The sequence below is a fragment of the Balaenoptera physalus genome (assembly GCF_965194825.1).
Source record: "Balaenoptera physalus genome assembly, chromosome: 9".
NCBI classification, from domain to species: Eukaryota; Metazoa; Chordata; class Mammalia; order Artiodactyla; family Balaenopteridae; genus Balaenoptera; species Balaenoptera physalus.
The window spans coordinates 62,132,269-62,145,412 of record NC_138888.1 but is presented as its reverse complement, the minus strand read 5'-3'; the positions used below and the strand labels follow the sequence as shown (position 1 = coordinate 62,145,412).

Sequence of the window (13,144 nt, the reverse complement as noted above, 5' to 3'; positions counted from 1 at the left end):
GTCACACACTTAGGGGAAGGATACATGTTCAACTTTACAATAACTTTACAATATAATGAAAAATTGTTTTTCAGAGTGGTTTATCCATTCATCTTTCATTCTTATTTCAATGTGTGAGTTCCAGTTGCTCCTTATCCTCACCAACAGTTCATACTGTCAGACTTGCTAATTTTTTCTGACCATGAGTACAAATTATTTCATACTGAGTTGAATGAGCTTCCTTTAAAATATCTGTCATTTTAAAAAGAAAAATTTTTTTCTTATATCTTTTGCCCATTTTTCCATTAGTTTATTTTAAATTCTTATTGATGTTTTATATATTCTGCATTTTAATCCTTTGTCAGTTATATATGTGGCAAATATCATCTACTAGTCTGTCATTTTGTGGCTTTTCATTATTAATAGTATCCTCCAATGAGCAATTTTTTAAATTATCAGTCTTTTCTGCATCTGCTAAGTATATGGCTTACTCTTTTATTTGGTAAATGTGGTAAAATACAGTGATTCTCTTCTTAATTTTAAACTAAAATTGCATTCCTGGGATAAACTCAGCTTATCATGATATTAACTTTTTCATATATCACTGGATTCAATTAGTTATTGTCTGTGCTAAATGTTTTGTATTTACTGCAAAATTTATTATTATGAGTATGATTGGCCTATAAATTTTTCTCATAATGTTTTTAGATTTTGGTAATCAAAGTTTTAATGAGTTCAAAATTAAGTGGATCATGTTTCTTGTTTTCAATTATTTGGTATAGTTTGTTAATATTTGTGTTATTTCTTCCTAAATCTTGGTAAAATCCACTGGAGAAGCCATGTGGCCTTGTATTTTACTTTATATGTAGGCTTTTAATTTCAAATTCAGTTTCTCTAATAGTTACCAACCAGTTAAAATTTTATATTTCTTTTTGTATCCGTTTTAACGTTTTACTTACCTTTGAAGTTTCCCATTTTGCCTAAGTGTTCAAATTCTTTAAAGTTGTTCTGTTAATGTTTATTCAGATTCACCTACATATTTATAATTTTTGTTGTTTTTCACCCTTTTATCTCTAAGCTTCAATCTGAGCGCAGTGTCCTTTTCCTTGAAGAACACTGTTTGGTATTTACTTTAATATGGGTGTGCTACTGATATATTCAGTTTCTGATTGTCTGAAAATATCTTTTCTTCACCTTTTTTATCAAAAGATATTTTACCTGAGTATAGACTTCTAGGTTGGCTCCCATTTTCTTTCAGCCATTTTATCTTTCCATTGTCTACCTTCCATTTTTTTCTGTTGAGAAGTAGGTAACTTCTCAATTTGTTGTTACTCTGGAAGTAATATTTTTAACCTACTTTTAAGATGTTATTTATCTTTGATTTTTAGTAGTTTTACCCAGAGGTGCTTAGGTTGTGTGTTTTTAGTCTGGATGAGGGTCATAGTTTTTGTTTTTTTAAATTTGTAACATGATGTATTTTGTCAGTTTTAATAGACTGGCCATTATTTCCTCAATAAGAATTCTTCTTCATATTCCCACCAAAATACATAAAACAACTCTTTTTACATGGGGATAATAATAATATATGTTGATTAAATGGAATATTAAAAAATAGACTCCTTATCGATTTCCTGTCTGTGGTATATCTACCTTCCAATCCCTTCTCTCACTATTTCCATTAATTTTCACGAATCTCAGCTCAAAACACTTCACTCATCTATTCTCAATCATCAGTGGTTATATCTTTTCTATAGAAAACATATGTTCATCTCTAGCTTGAAACTTAAGCCACTGGTGATCTTGCCCAGCCTACTTTTCCAAACTTGTCCTCCAATTAGTACCTTCTCATGCCCTGCAAGCCACTTCAAATAGATTACTTGCTATTTTCCATGCAGGCCTCATGTATTCAAGTATAAACATCTTTCCTAATTCTGTTGGTCAGTCTCAAGTGCCCTCCCTCAACATCTTCAGGAAAGGAGAGGCTTACACAGGCTCAGATCCTGGGCTTCAGTTTCTGACAGGTGTAGGATAAAATCCTGGATTTGGCATTTTTATCAGCCAAGTTATCTTGGCCTTTCTAAGCTTCTTCATCTGTCAAATGGGGATATTAATAATAGACCCATCCTACAGGATTGTTGTGAGGATTAAGAGAGAGAATCTACACAAAGTGGTTAACACAGTACATGGCTCTCAGGAAACACACGGGAGCATTAGAACTCACTGTTAGTATTTTTAACAATTCCTTCAAGGATGATAGAGGCTGCTCTTTGCCCACCACAGCACCCATCCTGCCCTGTAATCCAGAGGTCGGGAACCTGCTGCCACCGCTGATACCACTACCACGACTACCTCTCACAGCCTGAAAACAAGTCCCTGGACCCTGGAAAACCTGAGTCCAGGCATTCTGAACGGGGGAAACCACTCACATTTCTACGACCCAGCCTGCCAGCAGCAACAGCAGCAGGAACGTATCACTCCCACCTTCCAATGTACACACACCTGTTTGGAGTTAGCAGAGCCATATTTGCATCCTCAACACTAGCTGTAAGAGGGTCCAGGAGATGTCTTTAGCTGCCTGGCCTCTCCAACTAGGAGGAGGATAGAGCCAGGATTGGGAGAACCAACCCATGATAGCTACCACATGATCCATTCAAATGCCATTTTCTCTAAGTTGTTCCTGAATTTTTCCCAGCTACAAGTAATTTCCTTCCTCCTTCTCTTAACTGGTGGTTTTTAATTATCACTGGACATTAGAACCTTCTGGGAGCTGAAAAATACTTATTCTCATTCTCTACCCCCAGAAATCCCAATTTAATTGGTTTCGAATAGGAGTGCACTTTGGAAATTTAAAAAATTCTAACATGCATTGTGTTTAGAACCATTGCTCTAAATTATTATAACTTTTCATTTCTCCTTATCACTTCCAAACCTTTGTTTAGTTATTTATAAAATGTCCATATTCTTCCTACTAGATTATAAGCTCTCTGAGGATGGGATTTGAGTCTAGTCTATTTTTATGTCCTTCATAACTTCTAGCAGATTACTGTGCAAAAAAAAAAAAAAATTACCTGTTTATAGAATGAATGAATGGTGTGTGATGCCTTGCAAACCAAAGCATATTAAAGATACCCTGCATAGCCTCAAGTCCTTGCCTCTCTCCTGCTTGATATTCTCTCAACTATACTTTTTGGGAATCTGTTCAGCATAATAAAAATATAAGTGAGTACACTGCTCACAGCATTAAACTTCTAATCATTAACTCACCATATAACATAACTTGACACAAAATTATTCCTGGTTTTAAAAATAACATGCAAGAAACAGCATTCTCAGCTATAGAAGTTAGGACCAATAAACTCACATGCTTTTAGATAGAAATCTAAAATCTAAGGGAGAGAACTGGAAAAAGAAAGCCAAGTGCATTCATGACATTGGACTTCTGAGCTATTTATCTTATCTTCATAGGTTCTTTGATATATCAGTGTACCTCTAAATCAGTCTTCCAAAACTCCAGTATGCAATGATAAAAATTCTGTGCTTAAACTGTTGCATAATTGCAGAATCACTTTGATAGAAGTTTGGCAAGAATATAATCTAATCCTTTTGAAAAGTTTGACAAGAATGTCTAATTGATATTGATACTAACGTTTCGAAGTTCATGCCAGGAAAAGTTAAATGTTATTCAATTGGGATACTATTAAGATTTCTTATGACTCATAATTATAAATCAGCTCTGTTCAAGGACTTTAAATCTTTGAAAGCAAACATTTTCCAGTATCTTTGCCAAATTAACCCTCAGATGGGGGCTCCTGAGATGAGAATCATATAGTCCCTATCCCCTTTCCTACAGTTTTACCTGTTAGAAAATGATTAAAAACTAGCCATTTGGTCTGCTCTTGAGGACACTAGTTATTCTGATTATTCAAAAATATTAATGTAAGGGACAAAGAAGAGGGGAAAAAAAGAGACAAAGGCCAAAAAAAGTACAGAATGATGTTTAGGAGCAAATAAGGTGGGAAAATGTGACCCAATGGGAAAAATTCATACTCTTGCCTCTTTTGCCTGCCCTCACACCACTTAGAACTGCTTTTATTAAAGGTCCAAATAGCTTTGAAAAGCTTTAAATAGTTTCAAGGTCTTCCTTTATCCTGAATGGACCCGGGTGAAAATCTGTTGGCAAGACTCACCATTCCCCAAGTTTGGATGTAATTCTGTGCCATTCTCCCATTTGTCTTTTCCCCTTCCTTCCCTGCTAATCAAGATCCTTCTTCCTTCCTTCCTTCCTTCCTAACAGACTTGCAAAAGCTTAACTTCCTTCAGATCTTCTTAGAAAGGTCTCCCTTTACTGTAGCTCCTCACCCCTTTCTATTAGTTGCTAAGAATTCTATATGGTTCTAGTGGAATGTGTATCATATTTATGGCTATAACACCTCTAAGAAACTCTATATAGATGTATTCATATACCCATAGTTAAATGATAGACTTTATGAAAATGAGGACTGAATTTCTTAGTGTACTTTCCCCAACTAAGAATAAGAGCACAAACGTTCAGTTTGTTTTCTTATCTCAAATTATATTCACTATTACCAAGGTAAGAGCTAAGAGAATCCAGACTTCTTGAGGGCAGGGACTTCAACTATTACAGAGTAGACATTTAACACGTGTTGACCTGGACCAAATGCCTGCTCCCACTGTATAGTTCTATAAAATGCAAAATTACATAGTTCTGAGATATTGAACTGACTCTTCTCACTCTCCCCAACTCCCTGACTTTGCTTTTAAAAAACAGATGTAATAAGATGTACTTTCTCCTTTAAAAAACTGGAGAAAATAGGGTCAATTTTGTTAAGAATTTTTAGGGAGCAAGGCCTATTATGTGATTAGAATGGGGAGGGGGCAGGATCTTCTTGTACTTACATTTAGACAAGTATTTATATTCACTGATATACATTTCTATATCAATATTTATATTATAAAATAAATATTTATTTAGATATTTAGATTTTAGATATTTAGACTTCTGAACACCAAATGAGGCACAGGTATTATAATGTTGTATTTAGAGTGTTGTTTAAAATAAAAACTTGAAATTCTACCAATTCTGTGATCCCTTTGGTGTTTCTTCATTTTATAATATACTAAAAGCCTCACAAAATGGAAGTAGTCTGGGAGTTCCTAAGTCCTGAGAGGCTGTGCTTCATGGTGCTATTATATACATCTAAAACTAAAGAAATATTAACAATGAAAATGGTATTTTCCATATTAAGTGATGAAAGTTAAAGGTATATACCGTATTTCACTATTAAGAGATAAACACTGGATCACTGTAAATGTGAATAAAATTTGCATTTTTAAATCTTTCAGGGGATTTAGATCTATTTCCTCCTGTTTCCAAGCTCTCAGCAATCCTTTTAGTGTGTTTGTATTCACTAAAAAGGGACATTTCTGTGGAATTAATCAAATAGGGAATTCAGTGTTCCTTGCAGATAATTTTGGCATGTTCCACTGGGAACTTCTAGTCTGAATTTTCATCTTTCCTGGGAAAAGACACATATATTCTAAATCCTTAGTCTTTTCTTTGTTAGTAAAGATCTGCTATAAACAGAATTAATGACAATGTACATTCAGCAAGACACTCTGCTGGAAACTTCATCATTAAAAGAAGGCAAAATATGTGAGAATGCAATTTGAATGTAGTAAATAAAAACTGGCATTAAAAATGCTGTAAAAATCATCACAATAATTAACTAATTTTCTGATTTTGCTAAAATTTAAAAAAACAAATTTCTGAGGTGGAGAATTAGAAAATATTCATAGTTCCCAATGTATTTATTTTCTAAGAAAATCAGTGGTATTATTTTTGGTGACAATGAAAAACTTGTGTTCGATGCCTAATTAAACCCTTTTGAAATCCACGTGTTTTGTTTTTTAATGGTTTTCCTAAATTTACAAAATAACTAGAATTCTTATCCTGACCTTGGCTTTATGTTTTTCATTCTATAAAATGCTGCTGTTATTCTTCCTTCTGTGTACATGTTAGTTTAGCCCTAAAACCTGAAGAATCCGATAGTTCTTTTCTACCACTGATGGTTTTAACTGCATGTCCACATCTGGAAAATTGCTCAGTGGCAGTCACACAGACCTAACACTTGGACTGAATCCTCACTGCTGAGGAGTTGTATTTGACCAGCTAAGTGTGGGGCATTTAAGTGGAGATATCCAGGAGGCAAATGAAGAACAGGCTAAAGCTAGAGATTTGAGTCAACAGTATATTTAGGGAGGTTGAAGCCACAGGTAAGGAGGACGTCCCAAGGGAGAGTCTACGGTACAGGAAGACCTTAGGACTAATGTGCAGAACCCTCATTAGGTACCCGATAAAGAATTGGGAAATAAAAGGATGGCGGGGAAAATGACAATGTACTTGATTGGTAATTTCTATTTCAGTTAGAGCAAAAAAAGACTGTTGTTATTCCCATGGAACTCCACCTCCAGAACTCTCCAACAAGACAGTAACTTATGACAGTTAGTGAAAGCTCTATCGACAGTTCATATTTATATCCTTGAGATGAAACCATCCTATTTCAACACATATTACATTCTCATTGAATTCCACATTAGCGAATGAGGAATACAAGATGTTTTTTCACACTCTGGCTGCTGGTTTAATGCATTTTGCTAGTAAAACACACAGGAACTGCCAAGATGGGAGAGTAGCCTTTCCTAAATCTCTCCAAGTGTCACCATGAATACAGCTTATTTCCTAAATCGGTGGGTGTTCATATAAGAAAATATAAATCTATTCAGGTGCTTGACTCATGTTGTATTGAGGCTTTATAATTTATCTTATCCAAAAATCTTGCCTTTATATATGTAAATTATTTTTTTATTCATAGGATTAAGCCAAAATGACAACTGCTCAATTTGATTGTCAATACTGCATGGCATCACTTCTTGGGAAGTATGTGCTAAAGGATGATAATCCATACTGTGTTACTTGTTATGATCGTATCTTTTCTAACTATTGTGAGGAGTGCAAAGAACCGATCAAATCAGATTCCAAGGTAGGTCTTACCTCAGTTCACAGAATGATTGCATATGAACAGCAGACAAGTGCTTTGGAATGCCTCTTTTTCTTTAGTGTTGACTGTTAATACTCTAATGCTCTGCTACTAGATAGATATAAGGATTTTCAAAGCTATCATCAATCAAGTTCCAGGCGCTATGCTCAGCACTGTGAAACATAAGATACACTTTAATATCCTTACAATGATCTTAGGAGATAGTTTAGGACGCTGAAGATGAAAGAAGTTATTTGCCCAAAGTTACACAGCTGAAATGTTATTTCTAGAATGATAAAAGTGAATAACTATTCCAAATAATTGGAGCCGTAAAGATTCAAAAACCTGTATCTTCTCGCTTCACATTAGCCCCATCTTCATTAAACCATTGTGCGCTGATACCTCTCACGCATACACCCATTCCTCCCAGAATGCACATTATTATATTTTTTTCTCCTTTTTTGGGGGGGAGCCGGGGTGGTCTTTGTTTTAGTTAACTAGTGTTGAGATTGTGTTTAGGTAAATCTCAAACAGTAATAGGATGTTACAACCTAAAAATAAAAATCATTCCATGAAAAACCTTTCTTATAGTTTATAAAAGGAAGGTAGAGGGAATGTGAAGAAACAGGAGAGTACGCTTATTTTCCATCTGTCTTTTGTGACCAACCAAGGAAGCCCCAGGCTCTAGTTCTTAATTGCCCCAGAGAGTCGCCTCTCTATGGGTAATAGTATCAATAACAACATGCCCTCAAGCTACCAGCACCACCTACTGGCACCAGAGTCCCAAGAGTGTTTAGTATTGTTTTATAAAATGGCCTGTTTGGTCACAAACATACTTAATTAACTTTTATTTACTGTCTCAAAGGATCTTTGCTACAAAGGCCATCACTGGCATGAAGGATGCTTCAATCGCGCCAAATGCAATCAGTCTTTGGCGGAAAAGCCTTTTGCTGCCAAGGATGAGTGCCAGCTATGCTCCGAGTACTATTCTAACGAGTGCTCCTCCAAGTGCTTCCATTGTAAGAAGACCATCATGCCTGGTAAGATCACAAGGCACTCCTGGTCTATAACTGAACCTGCAACGCTTTGAATTAAACCCAAGCACAGGAAGAGTGTAGTACATTACTCCCCCCTTATCCATGGCTTACACTTTCCATGGTTAAAATTACCCGAGGCCAAAAATATTAAGTCTGAAAATATTAAGTGGAAAATTCCAGCAGTAAAAGTTTCTTAAGTTTTAAACTGTGTGCTCTTCTAAGTAGCGTGACGAAATCCCCCTCCATCCTGCCCATGACGTGAATCACCTCTTTGTCCAGAGCATCCTGGCCAGTACTCACTTAATTAACCATCTCAGTTATCAGATCAGACCGTTGCTGTATTGCAGTGCTTGTGTTCAAGAAACCCTTATTTTAGTTAATAATGGCCTCAAAGTGCAAGAGTAGTGATGCTGGCCATTCAGGTACGCCAAAGAAAAGCCATAAAGTGCTCCCTTTAAATGAAAAGGAAGTTCTCAACTTAGTAAGGAAAGAAGTTGTATGCTGAGGTTGCTGAGATCTAATGTAAGAACGAATTTTCCATCCATGAAACTGTGAAGAAGGAAAAAGAAATTCGTGCTAGTTTTGCACCTCCAACTGCAAAAGTTATGGCCACGGAGCATGATAGGTGCTTGGTTAAGATGGAAAAAGCATTAAACTTGTACAATAAGGTATTTTGAGAGAGAGACCACCTTCATGTAACTTTTATTACAGTATACTGTTGTAACTGTTCTATTTTATTATGTTATTGTTGTTAATCTCTTGCAATGCCTAATTTATAAATAAACTTTAACATAGGTCTGTATGTATAGGAAAAAAACATACTATATATATATAGGGTTCGGTATTGTCTGCAATGTCACACATCCACTGGGGGTCGTGGGAGGTACCCCTCACAGATAAAGGGGAACTATACTATACAAAACCCTGCTTCTCAGAAAGACATCTTTCTGCTATCTCTTTATCTCATTTAGTGTACTTTAGACATGAAAAGATTGTTCTTTCTGTCTCCAATGGGCAAAGTACTGTCTTTTGTGTTTTTTCATAAAGTTAATTCATAGAAACATTTTGAACCAGAACCTGAGCCATGGAATAAAGATAAAATCTATACCAATAAATAATACTAACACTGCACTAAACACCCTGTCCTAGGCAGAACCAATAACATCAGAAAACATAATCAATCCATCATAGGAGAATGGGACCAATCATCATTTTGTAGCTCAACACAAACTGGTGTGAAGGTCAGTCATCTTCATTTTCTCCCAGGGAAAACAAGGATCCAAGTAAACTGTTACACCTTTAGCAAGTACTAATTCTCTGTTTTGATCCTCTTCTCAATCCCTATGGGCAGCAGCATACGAACAATTCTCTCTCATTTTCTTATTATAGGTTCAAAGATTTTCTAGGAGACCATAACTACACAACATCAAGCCCAGGAGTTTGTGCCCTGGGCATTCCTAATATCCCTGTAATGCTTATTATGTCCCAGTTTATCTGAACCATGTGCAGCTTTTCAGAGTCTACATTTATAGTACTTTCGCATCTCAAAATTGTGAAACAGCACAAGAGTTTCCAGCGAAAGAGTGATTCACCATCACCGTGGCTGAACTCTATTTATTGACCTCTTTTTTTCAGATAAATGTTTTGGAAACCAGTAAACACTATTTTTTCTATATGGATGATTGCTTTTTTCACCTTAACTTTAGTATATATTTTAAGTAATTTGACATATTATTGCTTAAAAGAAAACAATTATGCTTGATTTGTACTAACAGGTTCTTACTTTGGGGGTACAGGTTCCCGAAAAATGGAATTTAAGGGAAACTACTGGCATGAAACCTGCTTTGTGTGCAAGCATTGCCAACAGCCAATAGGAACTAAACCTTTGATTTCCATAGAGAGTGGCAATTACTGTGTGCCGTGTTTTGAGATGGAGTTTGCTCACTACTGCAGCTTTTGTAAGAAGGTAAATATCTAAAGAGGATGAAGCTTGTGAAATCTTCCAAACCATTGCTTTTTAGCGGCATTATATGTTTGCAATGAACTGATACTATCATGTTATATCCGTCTTTGCACATTCATGTTAATTTTGAATTCCAACATGTTCGAAAGCACTACCTGTCACAGTGAGGAGGCCCATCTATTTTTATCACCATAAAATTCCACCCAGAACATGAATTTAATGTTCCAAAGGCTCAAGTGATTTGATATTCCAGTTCCATTCACTGCTGTTCAGGCAAGGTTTCACATATTCTGGTAGAGGGCCCATGTCTCTCTTTGAATACAAAAGATTTCTTAGAAAATTTTTGATCCATTTAATTTCAGAGAGATATGGATTTGTCTCACAGAGTGACTAAGGGAACCAATTTAAACAGGATATTTCACTCCTCACATTATGTCCAAGCAATATAAATGTCTTCTTAGCTTGAAGCTTTTATATTTCTAAAGAGTAGATAAAAAATAGAACTACCATATGACACAGCAATCCCACTACTGGGCATATACCTTGAGAAAACCATAATTCAAAAAGAGACATGCACCACAATATTCATTGCAGCACTATTTACAATAGCCATGACATGGAACCAACCTAAGTGTCCAATGACAGATGAATGGATAAAGAAGATATGGCACATATATACAATGGAATATTACTCAGCCATAAAAAGAAATGAAATTGAGTTATCTGTAGTGAGGTGGATGGACACAGAGTCTGTCATACAGAGTGAAGTAAGTCAGAAAAAGAAAAACAAATACCGTATGCTAACACATATATATGGAATCTAAAAAAAAATGGTTCTGATGAACCTAGGGGCAGGACAGGAATAAAAACGCAGACGTAGAGAATGGACTTGAGGACACAGGGAGTGGGAAGGATAAGATGGGACGAAGTGAGAGAGTAGCACTGACATATATACACTACCAAATGTAAAATCGATAGCTAGTGGGAAGCAGCTGCATAGCAAAGGGAGATCAGCTCGGTGCTTTGTGACCACTTAGAGGGGTGGGATAGGGAGGGTGGGAGGGAGACGCAAGAGGGAGGGGATATGGGGATATATGTATACGTATAGCTGATTCATTTTGTTACACAGAAGAAACTAACACACCATTGTAAAGCAATTATACCCCAATAAAGATGTTAAAAAAAAAAAAAGAGTGGATAGATAAGAGAGTGACACTCAAGAGATTGACAAGATCATTAGGGAAATTCATTAGACAGAAAGACAGAAAGATGACTTAAGAACTGCAAGTGGTTTCCTTCACCTCCAGCTTCAGAGCTCCATGCAGGGCCTTTCAACTTGGACACCCATTCAAAACATATTTTCCAATAGGAAAAAAAGTCATTTTTTTTCAAGTAAACACGGTCCAATTCTTTTTGTATCCTCTAAGCTTTTACGTGAAAAAGTCACTCATCTCTATCACCTTGATAAAGTCTGTCTGTATTCCATAAATATATATTGATGTTCTCAAAGAAATTCTTGACCTGTGAGGCATCATAAGTTTCAAATAACCCTATAACTTGTGATGAGAAAGCATGAATCATGAAAACATATTGGATAAGTCCAGTGGTTTCTAAACATTTTTGATCTACAGGCTACTCTGGCAGGTCTCTTAAGATCACTTGCATACTTGCATCTGAAGTGTCATTGCCACTTTCTACAAATGCATGTACAAACATACACACACTCAATGATTTTCCACATATATTTAAAATACTGGTACTGCATTTGAAGAGGCATCAATCAACCCCTATGTTATAATTATTAAATTACACTGTCATGATGGCTGAAAATTACAGTTGAAAGTAACATGCTACAAAACCATCTTACACCCGAAGACTTCCATTACTCTACCAGAAATAACAACTTAGAAAATGACTTTACAAGAAACAGTCAGACCCTATGACCCTGTGACAGATGAAGCTCCGAAAAATTATCAGTCAATGACATGCATTTAGAAAGGGATGCTGGAAATAAAATAGATTTATCTCACTGCTTTGCGGGACAACTAAGTTGGCCGTTTTTAGGCTACGTTTCTTAAGGACTTACACTAAAATATTAATGACACTCGTGAGACTCATCTTAAAATCATTTGTTGGGCACACAATATAAAGTTTCTTTCAATGCTATAAAGATTCAAGAGAACTTCTCTAGTACATCAGAGCTGAGCACTACCTGGGGCCAAAGCCCTGGTGTTTCCCAGGTTAGAGGAGCCTGCCCTGTATTTAGGACATGATTTGAAGTCACCAAAAAATTTATGAAATGTTTCTATTGGGTAGTAGACAGATCACAACATGCCAGATTATTTTCTATTTAATTTTTTAAAACCACAAGTCCTTTAAGGAAAGCTGGATATAAATGTTACAGATCAAGATGATCCAAGCTGAAGAAAAACAATTTCTTTCAACCCAAGCCAAAGACCAAATATAAAACAAAAGAAAATAAGCAAAAACTACTTGACCATCAGGCCCATAGAACTTTTTTCACACATTTTAGTTTCACAAAATAAAATCTATTTTCTACCAAAAAGCAAGTAACCTCAAACTGTAGTACTCTGAATTCAAACTCCTCAAGTTTCACATAGAGTATTCTGTAATTCATCAGCTTTCATCCACTGGGTGCAAAATCATTATTGCCTCCACTTTGCCAGAGAAGAAACTTGTTCTAAATCCTGGGATCAATCAGTAGCAAAAACCACGCTTGGATATTAGACTTCATCTTAGCCCATCTGCCTCTTCAAAAGAATATAATCACAAGCAAACAATTTTTAATGTTCCAGAGTTTCTTCTCCCTAATGAAACAATCTTTGGTGGGTACATCAAGTTTTATTTTGCTGTGAATACAGTTTTCAAGTTTTGAATCTTTTAAGCATTGCCTGCTAATCATTTGACCAAACAAATCAAAGGAATCTGGAATTCTGCTGTGCCTTCTGTAAGGCATTTGAAGTCAGTAGGGGGCATTTTAAATTGCTTTAGCTCACACACACCGTTATGTTTTCTATTTACTTATTTAGAATAGTATACTTTTTCTCCTTTATGAAAAATAACTTTCTATCAAGTATCTTTAATTT

General features: G+C 35.7%; 1 protein-coding gene and 1 long non-coding RNA gene across 5 annotated transcripts in view; one reads left to right on the top strand and one right to left on the bottom strand.

Annotated features, from left to right (window-relative positions):
• The window catches only part of LOC309667190, a 119,254-nt gene that overhangs the window by 40,032 nt on the left and 66,078 nt on the right, over window positions 1–13,144 (bottom strand). The gene's annotated exons all lie outside the window — the stretch shown is intronic.
• FHL5 (four and a half LIM domains 5) overlaps window positions 1–13,144 on the top strand; it is a 174,395-nt gene that overhangs the window by 155,039 nt on the left and 6,212 nt on the right. For 3 of the 4 annotated variants that reach the window (XM_082475449.1, XM_082475448.1, XM_082475447.1), the window contains 3 exons: window positions 6,873–7,040; window positions 7,903–8,077; window positions 9,871–10,040. In XM_082475449.1, coding sequence (XP_082331575.1) covers window positions 6,885–7,040; window positions 7,903–8,077; window positions 9,871–10,040 — 501 coding nt within the window. In that variant the 5' untranslated portion in view covers window positions 6,873–6,884. Of the gene's footprint in view, window positions 1–47; window positions 7,041–7,902; window positions 8,078–9,870; window positions 10,041–13,144 lie in introns of those variants that run through there. The other variant, XM_082475450.1, reaches the window with a different exon arrangement.